Raw genomic sequence first — 19,356 nt, 5'->3', positions numbered from 1 at the left:
CCATAGTTATCGTTGTTGTTGTTCTTGTTTTCATTTGTTTAAATATCATGCATTTACAATATTGTCCGCCACATTACTCGTTTGTTTCTAAGAGCACATTTATAAGTTTATCTTGTTGTGCTCCCTTAATTACAACTTTCAATTACGGCTTTGTATTTATGCAACTGAATACAACTGTTTTAACACATGGTGCCACAGTCCGATCGATAGGGAAGAACCTACGTCATACCCACCCATATTTTTAGGATGACATATTGTCATGCAGTCTGTTGTTTATATATATATATACAATCTGAAACTCCATCTGCTCACTTTCTCACAACCTTGTTTTACCTTTAGACACACCAAATGATTCAGTCTTGCCAGTTAGTGTGAAATGAAAATGAAAATGCAGCAAGGAAGAATTAAAAAGTATGCGTTGGAAAACGGCCTAGGCCCTTCATTGTCCAAACTATTTTCACAACCTGTTCAACGTTTATGAAATTACTGCATTGTCAACAAATGACTGACCTACTTTTTCCTGAGTCTTGTGTAATGCAGAAAAGGTTGGATAATAACCTCTAGTGACTGCTGCATGGCCTGATTTGATGTCTGTGTCCTTTTACATGTTTATTCTTTTTCTTTACGTTGTTCACGCATTCTTTACTCAGTGACTTGCACACATTGTTTCTTGGGTTTCCTGGGAAACAGGTTTTCTTTTCTCTCGAGATTTTGTTCACAACACTGACAAGAGACTATCTCTATTATACGAAATAATTTTGGAATTAAAACCCATCACTTCTATTCAATAGAGGCCTATCCAAAACGTCATGTTTAATGTTACAGTAAACCTCGCTTGTGACAAAATGGAAACTCCCGGAGAGGAGGACCCCTCTTCTCACGACACCATTCCACACACTGTGCCTCACCCTCCCTCTTCTCACGACACCATTCCACACACTGTGCCACACCCTCCCTCTTCTCACGACACCATTCCACACACTGTGTCACACCCTCCCTCTTCTCACGACACCATTCCACACACTGTGCCGCACCCTCCCTCTTTTCACGACACCATTCCACACACTGTGCCACACCCACCCGATGGTATCGCCAGCCCTACCAACAGTGCTGAGGACTTTACACAGCCTCCAGTCGACCTCTCTCTGGCTTCTGACCACAACACTCCACGAGGCACGGTGCAGCACCATGACTATCATCACTCTACCGTGCCAAAACAACTGGCTCAGCCCATGGACATGGAAGCGTCGTTTCCTCAGGACATGATGGAAGCCAGTGTTAGAGGAGCGGTGGCACCAGGCTACACATTCAATTCCAGTAAGTACTGCAACTATCTGGGTGGCCCTCTAATTGTTCGTAAACGATAGTAAGACTTTATTTTGTCCATATTAAATGTTCACATGTAGTTTCTTTGTGTGATTTATTACCAACTGATCAACCTATTCACAACAGAGCATTGGCTTCCTTGCAAATTTTCCTTCTAAGATAAACTTTGAGGGACGGGTGACGTTGAAAGTAATAGAGTTTGAAAAGGAAAAGACTCATGTCCTGGTCAAGATCGGTCAAATCTTACAGTTGACGAGTATTGTTTGCTTTTGTACGAGTGTGTGCTCCTTACTTAGTATAATGATAATGTACTCTCTGTCTCTCTGTCTCTTTCTCTCTCAGGGTCTCTGTCTCTTTCTCTCTCAGGGTCTCTGTCTCTGTCACACAGACACACTTTCATGGGTGCAACTGTTGGAAAATTAAAAAACTGAAAAGGCCGTGGTCCAGGGGCCGTCAAGGCCCCGGCGGGGTGCAGGGGCAGCGCCCTTGCTGGGGGGTCCAGGGGGGGCAGCGCCCCCCACCGAAAAACAAATTTTCGCATTTCAGGGAGGATTTGAATGGCCTCTTTTGACTCTAAATCTATTTCAGAACAAACAGGCTTTGCGGATAAGTATAATATGAACAATCTTGTAAACCTGAAGGTATTTGTAACCACCCAGCTGAAAATGAATGTTAGCATTCCAAGAGGGGCTATTTGAGCCTCTCCTGGTTTTAAAACTGAAAACAGCAACAACAACAACAACAAAAAATTTTTGGGGGGGATGCACAACATGAAAAACCTCTATACTTGAAGGTGTTTGATTGCATCACTCTTGCTAGAGGGTCTACAAAAAACAAGGTCAACACATTTGAAGAAGGGGTTTAGAAGCCTCTCTTTGCTAACAAAAACTTAAAATTGGAGATGCCCAAATTAAAAATCTTGTAAACTTGAAGGTGATTGATTTTATCACCAAGTTTCGTCTTTGATTTAAAAAATATTTACTGAATTAAAGGAAAATTACCATGCTAACAAAAAGTTTTCACAAACACAGGAAATTACAGTCACCTCCCTTGTATAACAACTTCTTTAAATGAAGCTTATGAATTTATCATTGCAGGAGGTAAATTCTAAAATAATTGTTGAACCATAGCTTCAACCAAATGAGAAACAAGTTTCAAGTCACTGAGTTTGTTTCAATTGAATACTTTCAAAAGGGCTAGCTGCTCAGGTTAAAAAGAAGAAAGTTTAGACAAAAACAGAAACCTCCAGAGTTATATCCCTTGCCATGCACATACAATCTTCTGATGCTGCTTTTTCATTTTAGGAGTTAAATTCGCAAATGATTGTTGAATCATAGCTTGAATTAAAAGAGAAATAAGTTTCAAGCAAGCTTGTTTTAGTTGCCAACTTTCTAAAGGACTAAATGTATCTGAAGCGAAATACCACTGGTTCATAGATCAGGAATGCACATTTTCTCTACCACTGAAGGTCTCTGAATCCCCGAAAGTGGGGTATATAAGGAATAAGGAAGGCTAATTACACAGCACTTAAGATGCCACATTCACCAGTATAACATGAAATCCTCCCCTCTTGGCACCACACAACCGTCCTTATCAGGCATGGTCAAAGGTGGCTGACCTCTCAAGCACCCCCCACCCAAACACAGTGGCCTTGCTCCGGAATTTTCAAAAATCCGTCTGCAGCCTCCTGAGCAAAACGGAAATTCCGTCCTGGACTCTCCATCTCTCTCCCGCCCCCGCTCTCTCTCTCTCTCTCTACCTCCCTCCCCCCATCTCTCTCTCTCTCTTTGAAGATTAGGCTCTGCCTAAAACCTCTATGCTTGTGTTATAAAGTTCAGTCTCTCTCTCTCTCTCTCTCTCTCTCTCTCTCTCTCTCTCTCTCTCTCTCTCTCTGCACAAAACACACTTCGCTTGGTCAAGACGACTGAACTTTGTTATATTATTGTCACATTTCAAAACGTGTATTCCAGTACCCTGGTTTGAAGAACTCGTGCACCGCCGCTGAGTACTACGGTAGATATCAGGGTCCACATGTGTTGTCTCATTAATGCTCTGTGTTTCAGATCATCCGCAGCTGGAAATCCACAATCACTCAGAGGGCCCCACCAACATCGCTGATACCATCAACAGTTCCAACTACATCAAGAATTTTCACAACCAGGTTCACAATGACAACCGGGTTCACAATGACAACCGGGTTCTCAACCAGATCAACGAGCATCACGTGTATCAGCACAGACCTCGCATTACTAATAATGTGTTCTATGCTGTCACTGCTGGAGAACAACGTAACCCTTTGCTGGCCCTGACAGGTAACTGAGGAAATATTTAATTTCTAATGTCAAACACAGTACGGTCACATATCACATCTGTTTCACCGACAGAAAGTGATGGTTCAACATGTCTCTTATTAGAACTCTACGTTTACAGACATTAAATTGCTAAAAATGATAAATACCTGAATGACTGAACAAAAATAAAAGGCTTTATCCCATGACCTGCCTCTTTGTCTCTGTTAGCTGATGAGGGTGTGACAGTGCCGCCTCAACTTTTACAAAAAGCCGGATATGACGTCATCAAAGACATTTATCGAAAAAAAGAACAAAACGTCCGGGGATATCATACCTAGGAACTCTCATGTCAACTTTCATAAAGATCGGTCCAGTCGTTTACTCTCAATCGCTCCACACACACACACACACACACACACACACACACACACACACACACACACACACACACACACACACACACACACACACACACACACACACACACACTCTTAATAACAGTCGGTCACGAAGATGAAAGCATTATCCCATCCGCACAATGTTGATCTGTAACGGCGTAGAATTTTTACACAATTTTTATTTCTCGCCCCTGAGTTATGACAATATCATTTTAAATATACTTTAACTGCTGTAATCAAGAAGGTTACCCTGTCTTTTTCACTCATCTGAATTTAACATTCAATCTGGCAGTCTTAGTTCCTTTAGATATCTTTTTTAAGTTTGCACTGGAAATGCATTTCACACAAGACGTTATTTGCTGTGCTCTGTAATGTTACAAGATGCCATGGATCATGGAGCACTGGCTGGGGAAGACGACGAGGCAGTTGACAACATTATCAACACAGACAGCTTCAGAAGGGCGCTGCACATCCTGACAGCAGGGGAACGTCTGCTGTTACTGTCAGCACACCCAGGTCTTACCAGACAGTCTTTTCTCTCCGCTCTACGCCGTCACTACCGTAAGAAGGGCTACACAGTGTATGATCTCAGCTGTGTCAGTGACTGGGATAAGAAGGGGCCTGTAGAGAGGGGGAGTCTTGTGATTTTTGAATGTGCCTTTGGGGATGTCCGCTTTGACAGGGAACAGTACCACAGGTTCTATAAGCACAGTTTGTACAGCATCAATAGTCTGACCACCAAGCTTGTCTTTGTTGTCTATCCCCCCGTGCTGCTTGAGCTTCAGCAGTTTGATCGTGCCTCTGTCCGTCCTCTGCTGAGCAGCGTGGGGCTTGTAGAACTAGGTCAAGATCCTCTTCTTTCAGTTGAGCCCTACGCAGATCTCCTGGTGCGCATGCTCCGTGACCCCAATCATGGACTGATACTGGCAGCCCTTTTTGCTCTGACCATGCGCAGTCAAGGCTTCTTCTCGGACAACACGGGTCAAGCACAACCACCATTGGAACGTCTTGGTTTCAGCGACTACTCGGACGCTCAGCTAGAGGAGTATGCCAGTCTCCTGAAAGGTTTCCTTCTGGTACACAGAGGAAGAGGGTTCATCACCAGAGAAGTCTATGATGCTGTTGGACTGGCCTTTGCTAACACTTACCTGAAGTCAGTACTGGTGCAAGTTTGTGACACCATGCATCTCGTGCAGTTTGTGCGAACAGAACACCCAGTTGAGAAAGACCCTCTGCTAATGCGAAGAATGTACGAGGAAATGATTAGAGGACGTCTGCCTGAGATGATTCAGCACCCCTGTCTTCACAGCGAACAGTTTCTGTGTGGATTTGAGGCGTTCTGCAGAGAGAACAACTGCCTGCAAGCTGTCATTGGTGCACTGGATCCTGACCACAAATTGCCTCTGCTTTACTGGTCAGTGTGGGGACCGTCTGACCGTCTGACTGAATGGTGCCTCAGGATGACCAAAGAACAGAACACGGACAGCAACATCATGTCTGACCACGTCCATTCTGCAGCCTTCGGGACTGCCCTGCTGAAAGCTCTCCAGATCAGCAATAGTTCACACATGTTTCGTCAACTTTTGAGTAAGATTGCTGACAAATCTTACGCAGGGAACATGCACCTTCCTTTGCCATCCACAGGTAAACGACACACAGTGGAATTACGCTCAGTGTGTGACAAGATTTTATCAGGCCTCAGGACAAGTCTTTTCCGGTACCTTGATGTTTTTATCCAAGAAAATCTCATCACTGCAAACATCAAGGATGACATCATTCACATCTCTTTCCCACGTCAACATGTGTACCTGACATATCGACTCCTGACAGACCAACAGGTGGACGAACAAGACAGAGAAGGAAACACCTTGCTCCACCTGGCGGCAGAAGCAGGACACCTGGAGGCGATCAAAATGGCGGTCAGGAGTGGAGCCTCACTGACGGTGAAAAACGAGGCAGGTAAGACACCGCCACAGCTGGCAAAACAACGACTTGACCAACACAACTACGACACACAATGCCAAGAGAAATGGACACGTTCCATGTTTGCTGCATGCAAAGTATGTGACGACACAACTGTCAAAGACTGTTTTTGTTACCATACCACAGTTGACAGCAAAGGCAAGAATGGCTTGACTCCACTGCACATTGCATCTAACAACTGTCATGCTGATATCGCTTCTCTTCTAGTGGACCTGGACGCGAACCTTAACGCCACGGCCAAGTCGGGATTAACTCCACTGCACTATGCATGTCGTGGACAATGCCTGGAGACAATGCAACTACTTGTTGAGAGAGGAGGCCTTGTGAATGCTGTGGACCGTAAAGGAATTACTCCTCTACACACAGTATGTAAACAGGGTGACACAGACATCGCTGAGCTTCTTATCCTGCACAATGCACATGTTGATGCGAAGACTTCTGTCGGCTGGACGCCTCTGCATCACGCTTGTTTCCAAGGAAAGACAGACATTGCACAGCTTCTGATACAGTCCGGGGCCGACATCAACACATCATGTAAAGGTCAAACTCCACTCTACTTGGCATGCGCACGTCACAACACAGACATTGTGAGACTACTCGTCGCCAACAGAGCACACATCAACGTGATAAACGTTTACAACGAAACACCGCTACACTGTGCATGTAATGGGAATAACGCAGACATCGTGCGACTCCTCATCAACCACGGGGCTGATGTCAACAATCAGAACACGTCATGCAGTGAAACTGCTCTACACGGTGCATGCCAGCGTGGTAATACAGACGTCGTACGTTTGCTGCTTGGATGCAAGGACACTGTCAGCGTGAGTGATGACGAAGGTAAACGCCCTTCCACTGTGCTGTGTGAACCACCGGCAAAGGTTGACATCAACATGAAGGACAACCAGGGTGTGACTGCTCTGAACAGGGCGTGTGAAGCTGGTCACACAGAGACCGTACGTCTACTTTTGCAACGGGACGACATCGACGTCAACGCAGCAAGTGATGGCTGCTGGTCCCCATTACGAGTGGCCAGCATACTTGGTAAAACAGACATCGCTCAGCTTCTTCTGCTCCACAACGCTGATGTCAACATGTCTGATGCACTTGATCTGACACCCCTGACCTTGGCCTGTATGTATGGTCATCGTGACGTCGTTCGCCTCCTCCTGCGGCACGGTGCAGACGTGAACATTTCTGACGCACTTGATAGGACAGCCCTGCATTTTGCTTGTGAGGATAACCGCCACAACATCGCTCATCTCCTGCTGCAGCACGGTGCGAACGTGAACATTACTGACAAGGTCGGTAAGAAACTCCTATTGCAGGCCTGTACACACGGCAACCACGATATCGTTCAATACGCCTTGCAGCACAACGCCGATATGAACAAGGAAGCACGTGTGTTGTATAATGCACTGAAGAGAGCCCAAAAACACGGTCACAGAGAAATCGTGCAGCTGCTCCAGCAGTACAAGTCTCCCAGTCATCCTGACAGTGTTCCCCGGCAGCCGTCACTACAACTATCAGCACAGTGAGGAGGGATCTCAACAGGAAACTTGTGACCAAAATAAACCCAGGACTGTTTGAAAAGACGCTAAATTCACGACAGCCTGCTTTATGTTTTTTTGACACATAGTGCGTGCAGGCAGACTGATCACCATGCGCGCGCACGTGTGTGTGTGTGTGTGTGTGTGTGTATGTGTGTGTGTGTGTATGTGTGTGTGTTTGTGTGTGTATATATAGATAATATATATTTATATATATATATATATGTGTGTGTGTGTGTGTGTGTGTGTGTGTGTGTGTGTGTGTGTGTGCGTGTGTGTGTGTGTGTATGTGTGCGTGTGGTTCCCATTCCCAACAAACAGACTATTGATGCTGTGCACGTATTATTATGGGGGCGAGGACGCCCCCATTCTATACGGATAGTTTCGAGGTTGACCATGGGCAGCGCCATTTTGTTGTGAAATACGTCATCAGTTTGTGTACACAGGAAGTTGTGACATCCGTCACCCTATGGGAGGGGTGACGTCAAAATTGTTCATCTGTAGAAAGTTGTGAAATCCGTCACCCTATGGGAGGGGTGACGTCAAAATTGGTCATCACAGAGTTTGTGTAACACAGGAAGTTGTGAAATACGTCACCCTATGGGAGGGGTGACGTCAAAATTGTTCAACAAAAACATGATATGTCGCTTTGTGCAGGGTCAACTGCAACAAACTCAAACCGAGCCATTCATACCTAGCTGTATTTGAGTGACTTATATACCCGACATTTTTATTTCTTATTTTTAGCACAGGTGTAGGAAAAATCATGAACCAAAATGTTATTTATTTTCTAATTTAACATTTTTTTTTACAAATATGACCATGGTCTTTTAAACATACAGTGACATTAAACATTGTTATGTTAAAAAAAAGAAAAAAGAAAAAAAGCTTTTGTGCACAAATCAGAAAATACATTGTACATTTTACCTACAGGCCAAACCGTGAGTGTCTGTGGCAAAGCCCGACCCAGGAAATTGCACTGATCTAAATTGTCAAGAACAGGCGCTTGCATTTGGATGTGTCCAATGATAGTAGGTTTGGTTGTGATCAATCAGAATAATGTAGGAATAAAAATGTATGACAGTTTAGTATGATGACATGTAATTCACATATGCTGAAATATGATATTATACATCATGTAATATTATTATGGCTGTTGCCATGACCATGAAACCCAACAAAGGTTTAATGTAATGTAATTCAAAATACCAAAACCGAGCACCTATTAATCTCGTCTTTGCGCGTGAAGATTGAGGCCGTCTGCCAGTAGCGGTTAGGTCATACAGTGGAACCCCTCTCTAGCGACCTTTAAAATGTTGACAAAAATCGGTCCTTGTGGAGGGGGGTCCTTACAGAGGGAGGGGGGCGGAGTCAGGGGGCCACAAAGAAAGTCAGATTTAAAAAAAAAAGAAAACAGAGAAGTTTGAGTTGCTGACGACCGTTCCCTCTGAAAGCAAACTGCTTCGATTTCATGTTTGTCCTTGGTGTCCACCAGTTCTGGTGCATGTACTACCCTGGCCAAGTTTCCTCTCAAGACATCAAAGAGACCGCCCCAGTATACTCTACAGCCTCTGGGCGAACCACCTCTCATAGCTAAAACTGGGTCAATGACCCCTGGGAAGAAGGTCAGTGTCTATAAAATTTTACTCCTAGGCCTGCGGCCAGGGGGGGGGGGGGGGGAGTATACCGGTACCATTTGAGAATCAGACCAAATGAGAATTGAACCATTTGAGAACATCCTTTTTTTTCAATCACTACATCGAAGGCCTGCGGCCCGGGGTTCACATGGGTTGGTTTGTTTGTTTGTTTCAAACCCACACCCATATACACACATTTCCCATTTAAACCATTTGTCGGCCCCCTGTCGATATTTATCGACTAAGTTCCTTGTTAGCTGTATCATGTGTTTCTGTAAAACCGTGTGTGTTTACAACTTTGCCTTCAGTAAAAGTGACCAAAGTCAAGGTCAAACGAAGAGTTAAAACTGCACACTCTGGTGTGTGTTCAAACAAGGGGAGACATTTACACGTGAACAAGTGATGAGAATTGCTGGGGTTACTCCCCTTGTCCTCATAATATGTTGTTCATTCAGCTTTGTTTTGATTTGTTTGTTTCGGGGAAGTTGTTTTGTTGTTGAGTAGGCTGTTCTCGCATTTAGTCTACAGGCGCTTATTATACGTATACCACGTAACAATATTGGTGTATTGTTTATTGAATTCTCTGTTTGTGCAAGGTAAATATTTTACTTTTATTTACTTTTTAAACATCATCATCTTTTTCTATGTATCCACGTTATTTTGTGTCTAATTTAGGCTAACTTTTAATTTGTACATTTTCAGTCGCGTTGTTTTTGTTATGTTGTTGCACGTGTTCACATTGTGAATGACTCGAGGCTTTGCACAGAGTCATTGGACTTTTACAGTTCTATGTGATCATTCGGTTATCTATTTCATAGTTAATTTCTTGAAAGAGTAGATGGCCTGTTTCTTTCCTGTATTCACAAGGGTATTGTTCTTAAAGTGAACATGTTATATGAATTTGTATTCTCGGGATAAATCTCTGCACAAAAATACAAACAATGCGGTTCCGTTAGTAGATTGATAAAAAGGTTGTGATGTTTGTGGATGTGGCTATGGAGGTTGTCATCGTGTGTCATTGGGATATGTCTTTCATGGTTAACTGGTTGAAACAGAAGATGGTACGTTACGCCTGTTCCTTCCCTGTATTCACACAGATTTGATTCCAAGTGCGAACATGTTAAGATTATTTGTATGTTACGATTATTCTCTGAATAAACAGATCAACAAATACTGCGATGTTATTTCGTTCGTAGTTTGACTAAAAGGTTGTGATGTATGTGGTGATGGTTCTTGTCATGGTGTGTGTGTGTGTGTGTGTGTGTGTGTGTGTGTGTGTGTGTGTGTGTGTGTGTGTGTGTGTGTGTGTGTGTTAAATCATCCATTGCCGTGTTGGTGTGTTGGTATTCATTAGAATTTTTTTTTGTAGTTTGGGAACACAGAGCACGGATTTAAAAAAACGTGAAGTGAAAGAATTACTCAGTATTCATTATTCTTTACAGATACTTGTACTCATAATACAGGGCTGGTACAACGGCTATGGAACCCTCCACATGTCACATGCATCCATCATCATAAAGGGCTGGTACAGCAGCTATGGAACCCTGCACATGTCACATGCATTCATCATCATACAGGGCTGGTACAGCAGCTATGGAACCTTCCACATGTCACATGCATCCATCATCATACAGGGCTGGTACAGCAGCTATGGAACCCTGCACATGTCACATGCATTCATCATCATACAGGGCAGGTACAACAGCTATGGAACCCTCCACATGTCACATGCATCCATCATCATACAGGGCTGGTACAGCAGCTATGGAACCCTGCACATGTCACATGCATTCTTCATCATAGAGGGCTGGTACAACAGCTATGGAACCCTGCACATGTCACATGCATCCATCATCATACAGGGCTGGTACAGCAGCTATGGAACCCTGCACATGTCACATGCATTCTTCATCATACAGGGCTGGTACAACAGCTATGGAATCCTACACATGTCACGTGCATACTTCTTCATACAGAGCTGGTACAACAGCTATGCAACCCTGCACATGTCACATGCATTCTTCATCATAGAGGGCTGGTACAACAGCTATGGAATCCTACACATGTGTAGCCAAGTGGCGTACCCCGTCTCTCTGTGTGTGATTATCTCCTGCCCGACCCAGTTGCCTCCCCTGTCTATAGCTATTCCCTGTGTGTGTGTGCTAATCACATTGGGGTTACCTTTAAAAAATGCCCTTTGTGCTAAATCCCTAACTTGAAATGATGAGAAGCAGCAGCGTAACCTCTAACCATCAGTGCCTAAGGAGTGACTAAATAATACCTGGTTGTCTTTGTGCATTGTACTTTATTGTGTGTTTACTATCGTAGGGTAGACCCCGACCGGATGCATTTCTAATCTCTTATCTCAGATTTAGGTGGTCGTTATGTAATGTGCCGCCAGACTGTCTGGGTATCGTTGGACTCGGCGTTTTGTCAAGTGGGTGTCATTTCTTTTGACAGGGTACATCATAGAAGATGCCAGGTGGCTTGGAGGTTTTAGTCTCTTACCCCCCCCCCCCCCCCCCTTCTGTGTATCAGCTTTGACACTGCTTGTAATCTAATGAGCCTTATCCGGTGTGCGTAATATTTCCGGTGCGTGACACCGACACGGCTTCATGCCTCGGTAACGATCCCTTTCATTGGGCAGGCATTTTAAGTAGAACGCCCCCCGTTGTCTGACACAAGGTAGCCTCCCCATTGGCTTATCACCACAGGGGATCGGAAGTGACCTGTCTTTAAAGAGCAAACATTTAGAGTAGAGCAAAAAACGCGATTTGTGACACTGCGAGCTGGGTGCTCCATGTGTGTTGTCGGTAGCCGTGAACGTGTCGAAGCTCTGCTCTAATTTGTCGTGAACCGGTCTAGTGTAGTTTGGCGCGAAGTTAGTAAGCGGTCGACTTGTGGTTTTCATTCCGAGACATGTCTCTTTCAGTCTTTGTGTTTCGCGACAAGGCGTCAGCAGCAGAGTTTGTGTTTCTTTCAAGTGTGCTCACTGAGGAGAATCTGTAAGTAACTAAATGCTTTATTCATTCCTTATGCTTTATTCTTATGTTCATTAGATGCTATGATGTTTGCATATATATGTACATTTTGCCTCTGATTTGGTCCCGGGCGATGTCCGACCGGTCTCGCGTCAGAGTTGATGACGCCATTTTGATCTATCAGAGAGATGTGTGTTCTAGATCAGTTTCTAATTACTTTTATGATTTGGTGCTGAAATTGAGCGTTAATAACTTCTAATATTTGATGACCAGTTATTCTAAAGTTGTCTTAGAGTCTTGTAAATTAAAGACTCGTAAGAATCAAGTAAGGCAGACTCGTTCTCATACGTTTCGTTTTCGCTGAGAAAAAGCCTGTCTCGCAATATTTTATGTCGAGAAGACCCATGTGTATCGTTGCGATCTTTTTCCCATTTTCATCACATATTATTTCTGGAGATCAGTAAAGTCTGAGTAGTAGTCGGTTAAAAGTCCAAAGTTAAGCCCTCCGTGCCATTGGCCCGTAAAGCTACCTATTTACGATTTAGGCGCAGAAACCCCTACAATTGATGAACGGGAATTATGGTTGACACATATATATTTTGGGTAATGAACTCGATGAGAAAAGCCTGTTACCCATGTTAGATCTCCTTTTTACAAGGACAGTTTAATAACGATGAAGTCCGGTAAGGTAAGTCGAACCTTTCTCAGATTTCGGTTTTCGATGAGAAGGGATTTGAATACTTTGCTGGACGGAATTCCGCTTCGTAGCCAGTTTGTTGAGGAACAAAGAAGTTCTCAGTTTTCGCTTCGCTGAGGATCGCTCTTTGTTTCCAGTACTGTAACTGTAACTTTGTAGGCGAAGTGTACAACAAAATGACATGCTTTATGAAGTTTTGTGATGCGTTACGTTTCATGTGTTTGATCATGTTGCTGCATTTCAAGCCGTATGTCGTTGACGGTTGATTGGCTGATGTAAGAGTAGTGTCCGCCATTTTTGACCGGCGTCCCCCGTGTAATGATGTCAGAGCGCCCCCATTCCCCTAGGTCCGCCCCTGATACATGGCTTACCTTCCCTGTCTTTTGTCTGGCTTTGTGTGAGCCAGTCATGTTATGTATTCTGTCCTGTGTCACTCTACTGTTTCTACTTTGTTTGTCACATGCAGTTTCATACTCTGATAGTTTGCTAGTCTTCATTTGTATTACCCTTTTACCTGTACATAATCTTATGAGTTTTGATTATCATTCCTTTGACTAATTCAGGCATGATAATGATAGAGATCTTCTGAGTTAAGATCTCAGACAATAGGAATATACTGTCTACAGGATGCACAATTTTGACTGTTAATTCTCATGTTGCACTTTAAAGGCACTTGCCTGCAGAAGAACTTTGCGACTGATAAAACTGAACATTGTGTGCAGTCGCGCTTGCACTTAAAATGTGTTTGCCTACAGAAGAGCTTAGCGACTGATAAAAACCTAACATTTTGTGCAGTCGCGCTTTGATTTAGTCGCGTTTCCCTGTAGAGTAATAGGCTGTTGTCTAACGCTTCATTTTGAAGCATGGGAGCTTGCGCTTACCCCATATTCTTGTCGTTATTATTCAACTCGATGAAGATGTGTCTTCATGGCAATGAACATGCTTAATAATAACTATTATTTTGCAGTTGCGGTTCATGCAGTTGTTTAATTTATGTAGAGCATTTTCCTATGCAAGGCTTAGGCCTAAGGGAAGATGTTGGTTACTTCCCTTGACATTAGCTGTTGTGGAGTTGTTTAACTCACTGTGGATTCTCTTTCAGAGAATGCTGTGTCTGCAGGATTTTGGCTGTATTGTTACTTGTCTATATTTGTCATGATTATTTTGACAAATGACACATTCAGTGGGTTATGCTTTGTATTATGTCATGTGTGACTTAGAAGGCATGTTGTTTATAACTGTATTTTCTTTTCTTTTTAGTGCCTTCTTCTTTACACTGCTTTCTGGTTGATACCAGAACTCATAGTTATATTTCTGGTTGCTACCAGAATAACCTTGCCTTTTCATTACACTCATTTCTGGTTTACACCAGAAATTCTGGTTTCATATTCATAGTTTATATTTCTGGTTTGCACCAGAAATACATATATTGTTTCTGGGTCATTTATATACACATTTATATACACATAGTTTATATTTCTGGTTTGCTACCAGAATAAGAATAATCCTTTTTTCCCTGCTTTCTGGCAAATATTGTTTCTGGTTTAATTGCACCAGAAATACATATATTGTTTCTAGCTGATTCTGGTACTGGTAGATATCAGAATTCATAATTGGTATTTCTGGTTAGATGTAAGCATTGCTATTTCTTGTATTAGAGTTCTGTTTATTGTTTCTATTTTATAACTTATAGCATTGTTTCTAGTTGCAACCAAATTTAGCTAAACTGTTTTGGAATATTTATGATTTAGATAAGCTAACTGAGTGGTTATTTTTAGTTACATTTCCTTCAATAAAAGATAAGTTAAAGCAACCTCTGTCTTCGGTGTCTTAATTGTATGCTCCTCTGCCTGTGCTATATATCCTTGTCCTTACACCCGACATTCCCACATCTGGCGCTTGCGGAGCAGGATTAGAGGAGCATAGGCACCAGTAACTTTAAAATCTTAATAATACCAGAAAGCAGTGTAAAGGTAGACAACAAGATGGCTGACCAAGCTGCCCGCGATGCTGCGCGACAACGCTGGCAGGCTGTGCGCCCACCCAAGCTCCCCCTCTTCACCGGCGACAGCGAGGGCTGTGAGCTAGAGGACTTCACCAGGGAAGCGTGGCGCATCATCCACCACTACGCCTTGGAGAACCTGGGAGGAGAGTCGGCAGAATGGATGATCCAGTCCCTCGAAGGCGCCGCGCGGAGGGAGGTCACCGGTCGTCCACCTGCTGACACCGCGACGGCAGATCTGGTGCTCGCTGCCCTGCAGGAGAGCTTTGGAGACCACCGGACCAAGCCGACGATGCTGTCCACCTTCCACAGTCGGCGGCAGGGCAACAATGAGGGGGTCCTCAATTACGCCCAGACCCTCCATGCCCTGCAGGCGCGGCTCAACAACCTTGCAGTCGACACAGTGACAGATGAGGCACTCCGCGACAGGTTCGTGGATGGGCTGCAGCCTCCAGCACTCAGGCGAGACATCCGTCGGTTCATCCGGGAGAGGGAGGATGCAGGCTTCGCCGCCGTCCGCGCAGAGGCTTTGCGGTGGATGAGGGAGGACGCCGACTGCGACGTCCGCTCGGAGCAGGTGACTGCTACACCAGCCCGGAGCTCAGAGGTCGACGAGCTCCGTCACCAAGTGGAAGAGCTGGTGAAGCAGACCGCCGCACTCCGGACGGAGCTGAACCAGCGCCCCGCCTATCCAGAGCCCTCCCAGAACCACCCTTCACACTCCCACCTGAGCAACCCCTCCCACCAACAGTCCGCGCCCCGACCTCGCTGCTGGCTGTGCAACAAGCAAGGCCATCTTCAGGCCCGCTGCCCGCTGAAACGGCAGATCCTGAACGCACAGTCCCACCCCGACTCCCATGCCCCCTCCCACCAGCAGCGACAGGGAAACTAATTTCCCCCGTTGTCCATAACCAGACAACGGGGGGCGAGGGTTTCCTGCAGGGACTTACTGGGAAGTGTCCCACGACAGAAGTAAGCCTGCAGGGAAAGACTGTTGCTGCACTTATCGACACTGGGAGCGAGGTGTCGACCATCACTGAGGAGTGGCTGACAGCTAATCTTCGCAACACGTCCATTTGCAGCTGTGATTTCCTCACCCTCAGAGCTGCGAATGGACTGGAGATTCCACACGCCGGCGTGGCCTTGGTGGAGGTCACCATCTTTGGCGACAGCTTCAAGAACGTTCCATTCCTAGTGGTGAAGAATTCCCCTGACCCTGGCACCAGAAGCAAGAAGAGGGAAGTGCCTGCGCTCATTGGGATGAACATTCTTCAGCGATTGGCACCTGCCGTGGCTGCTTCCTCCTTGCCGGCTAGTCTGCAGGTAGCGGTCCAGGAAGCCAGGCTCCAACAACGGCACACAGGAGGTCTGGCTAAGGTTGCTGGACCAACATTGATCCCAGCAGGCTCGGTTGCTACGGTGCGGATCACTGGACCACAGCAGTCAAGTCTACTGATTGCGTCCCCACTGTCTACGCCCCTCCCTGGTGGTTTGCTGCTGGTCCCCACTCTTGTCAGTCAAGGCTCAGCCAGGTTTGTGAGAGTAGCCAACCTCTCTGCAGTGGACTGCACCCTTAGACAAAGGACAGCTGTAGCGGTTTTGGAGAGGATTGAGACAGTGGAGAGCGATGAGGAACTCAAGTTTGACGTGTCATCGCAGAACATCACTGTTAGCACGCAGGAGACCACGACTTCCCCTTCACCGCCCCCAGTCCCCACTCCCAACTTTGACGGCACCAGGAGACAGAGGGAGAAGCTTCAGGAACTGCTGAACAAGTTTGTGCACGGGTTTGTGCAGAGCGAGACTGACCTGGGATACGCTGACAGGGTGACCCATCGCATCCCCACCACTGACGATGCCCCTGTCGCCCAGCCATACCGCAGCATCCCACCTTGCCACCTACAGGAGGTGAAAGATCACCTTAAGGGCTTGTTGGCTCAGAACGTGATCCAAGAGAGCTACAGCCCTTATGCAGCTCCTGTAGTGCTGGTGAGGAAGAAGGATAGCAGTCTCCGGCTCTGTGTGGACTACAGACGTCTCAACGCGAAGACAGTTCCTGATGCTTATCCGCTTCCCCGCATCCAGGAATCGCTCGACTCACTGGTCGGTGCCCAGTACTTCTCCACTCTGGATCTGGCGAGTGGGTACCACCAGATTGCCATGGAACCCCGAGACCAGCACAAGACGGCCTTCTGCACTCCGTTCGGCCTCTTTGAGTACACTAGGATGCCCATGGGTCTTATCTCCGCTCCAGCCACCTTCCAGAGACTGATGCAGGCAACCATGTCTGACTTTCAGTTCCAGTTTCTGTTGGTGTACCTGGACGACCTACTAGTGTACTCGAAGACGTTCGACGAGCACCTGCAGCACCTTAATTGAGCGCCTCCTCCAGCGCATCACCGAGACGGGCCTTAAGCTGAAGCCAGAGAAGTGCCAGTTCCTGCGAAGAGAGGTAGTCTACTTAGGGCACACCATTTCAGCGGACGGTATTAGCTGCGAAGCCGGGAAGATTGAGGCTGTTCAGAACTGGCCACTGCCCAAGACCACCACAGACCTGCGCAGCTTCCTTGGTTTCGCCAGCTACTACCGACGCTTCATCAGTGGATTCTCCAAGCTGGCCGGACCACTTCACGACTTCGTGACAGAAGGCGGCAAAGGAAGCAAGAAGAAGAAGGCAGCCATCCACCACCTGTGGACTGAACGACACCAGACATCCTTTGAGTCCCTGAAGTCGGCCCTGACAACAGCTCCCGTCTTGGGCTACGCCGACTATGAGAAGCCGTTCATCCTGGAAACTGATGCCAGTCATGATGGACTCAGTGCTATCATCTCCCAAGTCCAAGATGGGAAGCAACGCGTCATTGCCTACGCCAGCAGGAGACTCAAGCCCACCGAGAAGAACTGCGCCAACTACAGCAGCTTCAAGCTGGAGCTGCTTGCTTTTAAGTTGGCCGCTGTAGTGTCTTTGAATGCTAGAGTGTATGTATGAGTGGAACTATTGCTATGTGCCTTCGCTCGCAGCCTTCCAACATGCACACGGATTCCGCCATTAGTCTCCAACTGATTTAATATTCATGAACCACGTGATACACCAGAACCAATCGTGGTGGAACAATATTACATCTCTTCCTTTCTTCCAGGAATAAAACAAGAACATCAGAACAAAACATAACATTCCGAAGAAATAAACAAAAACTTCTGAAGCACAAAGTCAAATCGATGATTAAAACATTTTCGCATCGCTTATCAATTTACTCTCATTTTCTCTCCCCAAGCGCACAGAAGTACAACAGTTTGTAGGAACAAGAGAAACAAATACAACCAAAACGCTAATAATGTAGGCTACCAATGCAATACTGAGTCGACAATCTTTGTAGGCAAAAAACATTATAAGAAAACCAAAACCAAAACAACAGTTGGCATGGAAGATAGAAAATCAATAATCTGGCATTGATAATGCGCTAATACAGTACCACGGCAACGCTGTTTGTTGACAATAAAACAAAAACAAATATTGTGCACGCACATCTGAGTGCATTACTTAATGCATAATCAGCTAAAAAGAAAAAAAATGGGGGAAGAAAAAATTTAGTTAACTTCTGATGTGATAGCGTTTGAATCTCAAAAATCAGTCACATAGTCTTTGAAACGAGTTGGGGATTTCTTTTGACGGGTTGACCGCCTTGGATATGAGGTCATAGAGGGGGCAATACTGACAGTCTGTGAGGTGATAGGAGATGTTTGTGTCTGTGGTTGCGTGAGAGAACATGGTTGTGTTGACGATGCTGATGGACCGCATGCTGTTTGTGTCTGTGATTGCGTGAGAGAACATGGTTGTGTTGACGATGTTGCTTGACCGCATGCCTCTTTCACGCCAGTATCTGGGACAGTGTTCTGAGGGACAATACTTTCTTGAACGTCTAAGGGAGGTTCATCTACGTCATCAGCAGACTGATGGCGATCTGGTGGCGCATGCTTTAGCTTTTTGAAATATGAGCTGTTGCGGGTGAGTGTGACTGGCTGTCCCTGCGAGGACTGAGCGGTTATCATGGAACCGTTTGTGGCAGTGACCACCATGGGAGTCGGGTTGAACGGCGGTGTGAGTTTGTTCCTTTTCCTTTGCTTTGCTAGAACAAAATCACCACTGGCGATTTCAGCACGTTTGGCGTGATTTCGTTTGTCTGCATATAGCTTCATTTTTTGTTTTGCGCAAGCGTCATGCTTTCGGGCAAGCTCTTCAGTTGCTCTGTTTTGGGGATGTGCATATATTGGTGGCTCTGGAAGTTTGGTTTTCGGGTCGCGTCCCAGTAAGAGCCTGAAGGGTGTAAACAGTGTCGAAGGGTGCGGTGTCGCCCTGTATGTGCGAATAAACGAAGTGAGCTCTAATCGCCAATTTTTGTGTTGTGCGTGTGCCGCACGGATGGCTTTCTCTAGTGGCTTGTTAAAAGCTTCTGCTTGAGCATTAGCCTGTGGCCAAAGTGGCGTGACTCT

The 19,356-nt window shown here is 45.6% G+C and overlaps 2 protein-coding genes across 2 annotated transcripts in view; both read left to right on the top strand.

Moving 5' to 3' along the window:
* Window positions 1–10,358, top strand: part of LOC138948525 (uncharacterized) — an 82,238-nt gene extending 71,880 nt beyond the window's left edge. Inside the window, exon 9 of the mRNA XM_070320076.1 lies at window positions 9,514–10,358. The gene's annotated coding sequence lies outside the window, so the exon portion shown is untranslated. The remainder of the gene's footprint in view (window positions 1–9,513) is intronic.
* Window positions 846–7,536, top strand: LOC138948524 (uncharacterized). Its single transcript, XM_070320075.1, has 3 exons — window positions 846–1,317; window positions 3,390–3,638; window positions 4,397–7,536. The coding sequence occupies exons 1-3, from the start codon at window positions 846–848 to the stop codon at window positions 7,534–7,536; spliced, it is 3,861 nt and encodes a 1,286-aa protein (XP_070176176.1).
* Window positions 10,359–19,356: the final 8,998 nt, after the last annotated feature.

Source organism: Littorina saxatilis, linkage group LG15, assembly GCF_037325665.1.
Source record: "Littorina saxatilis isolate snail1 linkage group LG15, US_GU_Lsax_2.0, whole genome shotgun sequence".
Classification (NCBI taxonomy): Eukaryota; Metazoa; Mollusca; class Gastropoda; order Littorinimorpha; family Littorinidae; genus Littorina; species Littorina saxatilis.
The sequence above is the reverse complement of the archived record's forward strand: the minus strand, read 5'-3'. Positions and strand labels throughout refer to the sequence as shown.